Source organism: Eleutherodactylus coqui, chromosome 5 (genome assembly GCF_035609145.1).
Source record: "Eleutherodactylus coqui strain aEleCoq1 chromosome 5, aEleCoq1.hap1, whole genome shotgun sequence".
NCBI lineage: Eukaryota > Metazoa > Chordata > Amphibia > Anura > Eleutherodactylidae > Eleutherodactylus > Eleutherodactylus coqui.
In genome coordinates this window covers 225394705-225402991 of record NC_089841.1, presented here as the reverse complement: position 1 = coordinate 225402991, position 8287 = coordinate 225394705, and the positions used below count along the sequence as shown (strand labels likewise).

The following is an 8287-nucleotide window of genomic DNA, read 5'->3' as shown; positions in this document are numbered from 1 at the left end:
AGCAGTTAGAGTTGCTCATGTTTGTCGGACGATCAGGCACTTCTGTCTACTGGTGGTCTGCAGGGGGCGTCCTGAGCCCAGTCGCCTTATGTGCCCTCATACATCCACCAGTTCCAACACCTCTTAACAGTCTGGTCAGACGCTCCTCTCTACTGGTGGTCTGTAAGGGGCGTCCTGAATCCGGTTGCCTTGTGTGCCCTTACGTATCCACTGGTCCTAACACCTCTTAATAGTCTGGTCAGACGCTCCTCTCTACTGGTGGTCTGTAGGGGGGTCCTGAGCCCGGTCACCCCTTGTGCCCCCAGCCACTGGTCCCAACACCCCCTAACAGTCTGGTCAGACGCTCCTCTCTACTGGTGGTCTGTAGGGGGGTCCTGAGCCTGGTCACCTTGTGTGCCCTCACACATCCACTGGTCCCAACACCCCCTAACAGTCTAGTCAGACGATCCTCTCTACTGGTGGTCTGTAGGGGGCGTCCTGAGCCCGGTCACCTTGTGTGTCCTCACGCATCCTCTGGTCCCAACACCCCTTAACAGTCTGGCCAGAATGTCCGGTGGGGACCATTCATCACAACGACCATCCAGCTTCTCACATCCCAATAATGCGCCCCTCTCAGACTCTGGTAACGGGGTGATATCTCTTCTCTGCGTCATAGAGGCGTCTAGTGGTCAACAAGCTCTACACAAGCGGAAGAAGAGGTCACTACACACAAGGAGCCTCCGAGAGCCTCTTATAGGCCAAGGGGGGGAACCACTTTCATGGCCTCAGGTGACCAGACCGTCCATCTAATCACCACAACTCTCATCATTTACAGATCTGCCTGAGATGGAACTGCAAGACGAGTTTTGTAGGAAACTGACTTCTTCTAGGGGCGGAGTGGTTTTTTTGTTGTTGAGACCGTAGAATGCCTCCAACCATCTTCCTCTGACACAACTACTCCTGGAAGACTATGTTTGCCTGTACATGGAAGTGAACCGTCCCCTTCACGAGGTTTACCTCACACTAACGTCAGTACACTCTGCCCCTCTACTAGTAGGTCAAGAAGACCCGGAGCAGGTGAGGGCGCCGCTGCCATGGCTACAGGTAGCTCTGACTGGAGGCTTCTCTCAGAGGAGCGCGCTGACAAGACGCCGCCAGCGACAAAGCGCGGGCGTCCTGTAAATAATTCACCAGGGGGCGGGGCTTGAGCTCCCCGCGCTGCTCATTGGCTGGTCAGCAGGGGAGGAGCTAAGGAAAAGCAGAACCTGGCTGCGTTCAGGCTATGAGAAACCCGGGGAACTCCTTATTACTGGCGAGCGGCGAGCGTGCGGGGCTGCAGCCCGTCACTGGGAAGGAGACGGAACATGGCGTATGTGAGCAATGGGACGGAGAACGAAGCGGAGGAGGTAGGAGCACTACTCTGCGCCCGCTGCTGTGCATGCACCTCCATATATGTACAAGCGCCCATGGAGCCTGCTAACCTCCAGCATGTGACGGGTTAATTGGAAGCTCTACGGCAGCACGAGCCATCGCACCTCTATGTATGAGCTAACAGGTGGCAGATAGGTGTTGTAGATGGGGTTGCCATGGCAATGCCCTAACTGGAGGGGGCGTCAAGATAGTCGTACGCTTCTCGCCAGGATAATTCTCGCACGTCGCTATTATTGTTTTTTTTTTTTTTACCCTATTAAAATTGCAGCAGACCGGATCGGAGATTCGCAACGACACCTGTAAAGATCGGCGCAGCCACCGCCATTTCTGATGCGATTGATATAGAGCGTGTACCGTTATGTAGTAATCTGACTCCGTAGTTGTAATCGTGTCCTCGGGAAGATCTATCTAGCTATTGGTGATCGCCGTGACGGATCCGCACTCCAGTATATGGGGGAGAGGTGGGATGATATGTATAGTGAACCTTATGGGAATCTTCATATAAAGGCAACATTCCGTTTTTTTTCTTTGTTTTTTTTTAAACTGATTCCAAAGCGTGGGTTGCTGCACTTCTTCTGTTTCCAGTTCAAAAAAGGAACCGACGCGGATTGTAACACTTCCATCTTTGCTTCTGTTTTTCATTGACCACAATCTGTTTGGCTTCTTATCAGTTTTCTTTCCGTTTGGCTGTTCCACAACAGAACTGCTACATGGAAACCAAAACTGCAAGTGTGAGCCTAGCCCAAGGAGCATCCACACGGCCGTATGTATATGGTGACCCGTAAATGCCCGACGTACTCCTGGGCCAAAATTCGCTGATTCCCCGTGCCTACGTAAGTATGTAGTGTACATGTGTACGGAATCGCATTGATCTTGTGTGTAAATACGAATGCGCAGGTTTCATGTCGCTTTACGCATGCCCATTGCTTTTAATGGGCCTCTACAGCGCAAAATACGCACCACGATAAGACATGCGAATTAGTTTTTCCCGCACTCACACGTGACTCAGATCATTGTTTTCTGTTCACTACGTATTACACATTTGCAAAAATGCATGCTTAATATCCTGCGCAAAGAATGCCCTAAGTCCGGACGTCTCTACATAACAGAGGATAAAGTGCGAGCGCTATGCGATTGCGAGACGCGCAGACCTCGTGTTGTAACACGCTCCTATTTTCAATGGGTTCACTTACATGAGCAATGTCCCGTTTTCATTCAAGACTTGCGGTGTCCCACACAGACGGGGCGAGAATCTTGGGCGCGACTTGCACTCAGCTGTGTAAATATGGCCTATTAATGAGGCTGAAGGAGAGTGGACACTGGCCATCAGAGCTTACAATCTAATGTGATCCCACACGCAAAATGACAGCCCATGCATGGAAAATGTGTTTGTGTACAAGCAATCAGCTCCACACGCTGTAGAAGCGATGGCTAAGTAACATATTACACAACCGTACACACAGCCGATCCGCTACATTGTATACTCTGCTAGTAAGTAACAGATGTGCTTCCTGCACGGCATCCAGCAGAATGTACATTGTGTGCCGCTCTCCTCCTCCTGGGTGGCAGCAGCTGCTGTTACAGATCCGTATAGTAACCACCAGGGACGGAGGTGCAGCGTCTCTTTATGATGGGAGAGAATTCATCCAACACATAATAATGTCTAATCATTTGGGAACAGTTTGTCTTCTGCGCGCGGTTGTCAGGGTGATGTGACACATAGGAAAAGTAATCCGCAGCATATGTAGTCAGAGATGCCAGCTGTGTTGTATGCCAATATCGGGGTGCTCTATGCCTGTCCATATCTACCTGACTGTGTGCCGCTCCTGGATTTTAATGGAATTGCTTAACTTTTCCCGTTTTAGTGTTCATCGCAGTAACGGCCATAAATAAAACCGAAGGAGTCTTACGCAATGCATTACACAGAAACAGCAACAGGGGGGAGATCTGCCACGCCATTGTGGTTTGGAGAAGCGCTGATCGCTTTATACTGACGCTCAGCCAAACCCATAGTGAAAATACATGCTGCCTCATAATATATGTATGAGCTTCATTCCTCAGCGTCTTCAATATCTCTGCTGTGAGTGAATGGAAACTTGTGGTGTTTATAGTCTTAGAAGCTAAAAACTTGCACAGAGTAGCACATTTTTGACCCCGAAATATGATATCGCCAATATTATTAGCATGCTGTACTATAAAAGAAAAATACTACACATCAATATACCTTTACAGTGATTCAATTGTGGCAGATACAGCTCTGCATATAAGTGATTACAGTACTGCTATATCCAGTGATCACAGGTGATGCCCATTCTGACTAAAGTCGTTCACTTTCTCTTTTTTTTTTTTTCCTCTATCCGACCCAAATTACTATGACGACTTCTCCCAGCCAAAACATGCCTCTGCAGAATTTGACATACAGACGGTTTTGACTCTCTCACAGGTGGAATTATTCAGCCAGAGAATGGCAAAGTCCACACTTAAGCCATGCAAATTTTGGTGCAGAATTTTCTGCAGGGTCGTAAGTTGCATTGTGTTTTGGGGGAGTAATTCTGTCTGTGTGAAAGCGTCATTCTCCCTACATTTTCCACACTGCTACAGAATCTCCCCATCCATAGTACTCCCCATCCCCATACTTGCATGCACCACACAGTAAGTACCATTTTTTTTATTCCCTCCACACAGCAATAGTGCCCCCTTTTACGTCATAAAATAAGAAAATTCTATACAAATCTTTCCTCTTGCCACTTAATCTAAGGCTGCCTGTCCACGGGTGTTGCCACATCCCGACGCTCCGGAAGCAGGAGCCAGCAGATGGATCTCCGCGGTGAGCCTATCTGACAGATAGGCTGACTGTGGAGAATCGCAGCAATTCGTAGCATGCTGTAAATTGGTGGGCCGCTCGTGGACAGGGGCTGTGCTGTCCATAGCAACGCTATGGAAAGCGTTCACTGCGTTCCCCACGGCCGGATTATTGCCGCGGGGAACGTAGTGAAAAGTCGCCCGTGGACAGGAGCCCCAAGTACAGTCCTTCTAACTTTCTGGAATTTCAATCATGTTCTACACAGCACGTGACCACTGAAGCTAATCCCTAGCCTCAGATGCTGATGTGTGTTTGACCATAACAGACGCGTGCTATCTAGCATGTGATCACGCTACCTGGAAGTGAAGAAGGACCGAAGCTGCAGGGGAGTGAAAGAAGAGGAGGATACTATTGTCTGTTTGTTTTTTTTTTTTAATATCCTTGTACTACTTGATAGTGACATTTTCAGGAGGGTCTGGCAGCCCAGACCTCTGAGATGTGTGCCCCATAGCAGCCAATGTGCTTGTAGTTACTCTCCTGTATCTTCCCATTAGGCAGATCCACTACACTTTCAATAGAAGCCTAGTGGATGAGATTTAAGCGTATCTCATCCCCATGCTGTGATTTTATTCCTGAAGATAGGCAGAGATGCCAAGAGTTGGAACACCACCCGTCGGGTGTTTGAAGAAGCTGAGACGCTGTGCAAATGTCAAATCCTCTTTATTGTTTATCAGTTGTTTTAGCAAACTGAACTTACTGTATGAAAATCTATATCCTTGTCTGTATAAGTAAATACTTGTATTCACCATGAAATAACAATTCTGGAGCATCTTTCTACTCTGGATCGGCAATGTATGCTGTCAGTAACAGCTAGGTAACGAGCTCTTCAGGTTTGGGGAGCAGAAACTGCAACCCCTTGCTAAACAGATCTGTCTTATGATTGAATTGAATGGAGTCCAGTGACTAATGGAGTCTGCCTGGTTACATTTTGGCTACCCAGCACTTTACAGGATGAAGTAATGCATCATACAGCGCCATCTTGCCCAATTTTATTCCGCAGAAATTGGTGACGAAGGTTCCAAAAGGAATCCCTGACGCTAATGTGAATGAGCCATATGAAAACTGCTTTGCCTAATAATTTTTGCCCCTTTTACAACTGCGCTGGAGGCTCCATTTGGAGGATCCGGCACAACATGCTGCACTATTTCATCTAGGAAAATTTTGGTCATCCTGACAGAGGCCAGATGGATGTTAGTCAGTGGGGTCCATCTGGCACCGCTCAGATAGGGGATGTACTGCATATGGTGGTTTTGTTATTTAGATTGTTTGGCTCAGCTGACTCCCTCCTTCTGAGAACAAACCGGGGGTCCTTATCCCATGGATAAGATGATGGAGAAGGTAAAATAGCTACAGTCTGAATCTGACCATTCATTCCTTAAGATTAGATCGAAATATTAGCATTCTTAAATATAGCCAGTGGACAACTTAGAACATGTTTGCATGGAGTTCTGTTGCTGATTTGCATTGCATATCTGCACGTGGATGATATACAATATCCTTTGTGCTTGTTGTAAGGTGATAATGTATAATTTTCAGGGCAGTTACTGGGGAGTATGCCTTGTACTGAAAAGTGAGCTGTGCGAAGAATGACATCATCTTTGGAAAGCACGCCTTGGAGAGGGCGAAGGTGAAAAGAAAATGCTAAGGAGTGTCAGTATTTTACTACCAGTCACCTAGTTATGCAAAGTTACCAATAAACCATTTCTGAATTACAGTTCTTCATTTTCTATTGGCACACAGGTATTGTCAGAAGGATACTGCTATAAGGAACGCAATTGTTAACGTGACCCATGGCCATGCTTGATCAAACTGAACTTACTGTATTAGACTTCTGTATCCAGGATTCTTGTTCTTTTGTGTTACAGTTGAGGCTCGGTTCACACAACGGTTCTGTGTGTACCAAACCTTTTATGTCCCAGGTTCCTTCTGGGTTGCCGAAAGTTGTATACTGCCGTACTAAAACTGTGTGAATGAGCCCCATTTGTACATGTTGTGTCTTTTATTTATTTATTTTTCCAAGTAAATATGGCATTGCGAACTATATAAGCCCATTCAGATGGGTGTATTTTCGGCCTGTGTATTGTCCATCTATCCCAAGGACAGCACCTGAACCCATAATAAGCCTAGGAGGGTATTGATTTGGCCATTGTTTTACACAAACTAACAATCCATGTGAAAAAGATCATTACATGTCAGTGAATGGAGCAACATAAAGTTTGGACAGGACATAGACTGTGCTTGTCTGCTTTCTGATGAGCTTTACATCCAAAAGTGTCCGACAGCACGCGGCCGTGTAAGTGCAGCTTTACTAGGAAGGATGAATAGGTAGCCGGGCTCTGTCCCTATACAATTCAGTGGTAAGCTCTTGCCTGTGATCTTTTATATTTTCAACAAGCAGATGAACTGGAGAGATAATAAGAGGTGTACTCATCCATCCCAGACCACTACAACTACTGCTCCGCATCTTCAATTCTTCCTGCTGGATGGATTTACAAGTTGTGGCCAGTCTGCGTACAGAATAGCTGCAAACATCTGCAGCTAATCACTGTGCACCACTTTGACCTGTGATTGGCTGTAGCTTTCTCACTATTTGTATAGAGACTCATCGCAGCTTATAAATGGCCCTGGTTGGGATATGCAGCCCTAGATCTGTGGGGTCTAGGATGCATAAGTATATGTTTTGTTTAACCCATTGACTTTGTGGTTGTACATGCAAACCCTCCAGCAGTGCGGTATGTATGGAGCAGGATCAGGAGACGAACCTGCTACATGCAGGGGGGATGCTGGCTGTTTCTGACAGCTGACACTTTTCGGCAATAGCTGCGATTAGCGCTAATGCTGACTGCAGCTGTTAACCCTTTAAAGGGGTTGTCCCGCGAAACAAAGTTGGGGTATACACTTCTGTATGGCCATATTAATGCACTTTGTAATGTACATTGTGCATTAATTATGAGCCATACAGAAGTTATTCACTTACCTGTTCCGTTGCTAGTGTCCCTGTCTCCATGGTGCCGTCTAATTTTCAGCGTCTAATCGCCCGATTAGACGCGCTTGCGCAGTCCGGTCTTCTCCATGTTGAATGGGGCTGCTCGTGCTGGAGAGCCGCTCCTCGTAGCTCCGCCCCGTCACGTGTGCCGATTCCAGCCAATCAGGAGGCTGGAATCGGCAATGGACCGCACAGAAGACCTGCGGTCCACCGAGGGTGAAGATCTCGGCGGCCATCTTCGCAAGGTAAGTAAGAAGTCACCGGAGCGCGGGGATTCGGGTAAGTACTATCCGTTTTGGGTTTTTTTCAACACCTGCATCGGGTTTGTCTCGCGCCGAACGGGGGGGCTATTAAAAAAAAAAAAAAAACCCGTTTCGGCGCGGGACAACCCCTTTAAGTGCTCCAATCTGGGTTTGAGGATCTTGCAGCCTCCCCCCCCCCCCCCCCCCACTCCCAGCGTGCTAACATGCCAAAATACATCACTGGTTTTATTTTGGAAAACAGTTTTTGCATCGCTTCATTCAAAGACCCTGAATATTATGTTTTTATAGTTCCATCCATGGGGCTGCATGAGGGCTTTTTAAAATGTATTTATTTTTGCACCCCCAGGAAGACTCCTTTTCATTGGTGTATTTTGGGGTGCATATAGCTTGTTTTGTTTTTTTTTGGTTTGGGGATTCTGAATTAACAGAAAGCAGCATTTGCCTTTTATAAAATTAAATGTAATGTTGAGCAATATTTGCTGTGTGGGATAAATGTGTTCATTTCATATTAAGTACAGTCTTTCGAAATTAAAAAAAATAATTTGTATGCAGGGAAAAGAAACTGTTTTGGAAAATAAAACAAACTTTTTAAAAACCTTTCCCAATGCAATCCTCTGTTCTTATAATACAGTGCAATACTTCTGTCTGTTACTGTAAACTGACAATCTGTCTTTTACACCCCCTGCTTTTGATAGGACCATTTAGGCAAATGTACATGGCAAGGCTGGAGACCATTCTAGTATTGGTGTACCTTGATGCCACCGG

The 8287-nt window shown here is 46.6% G+C and overlaps 1 protein-coding gene across 1 annotated transcript in view; it reads left to right on the top strand.

The window, feature by feature from the left end:
* The first annotated feature begins 1245 nt into the window (after window positions 1-1245).
* TTC39B (tetratricopeptide repeat domain 39B) overlaps window positions 1246-8287 on the top strand; it is an 83100-nt gene continuing 76058 nt past the window's right edge. The window contains exon 1 of the mRNA XM_066604282.1: window positions 1246-1385. Within this exon, the coding sequence (XP_066460379.1) occupies window positions 1344-1385 (42 nt within the window). The 5' untranslated portion in view covers window positions 1246-1343. The remainder of the gene's footprint in view (window positions 1386-8287) is intronic.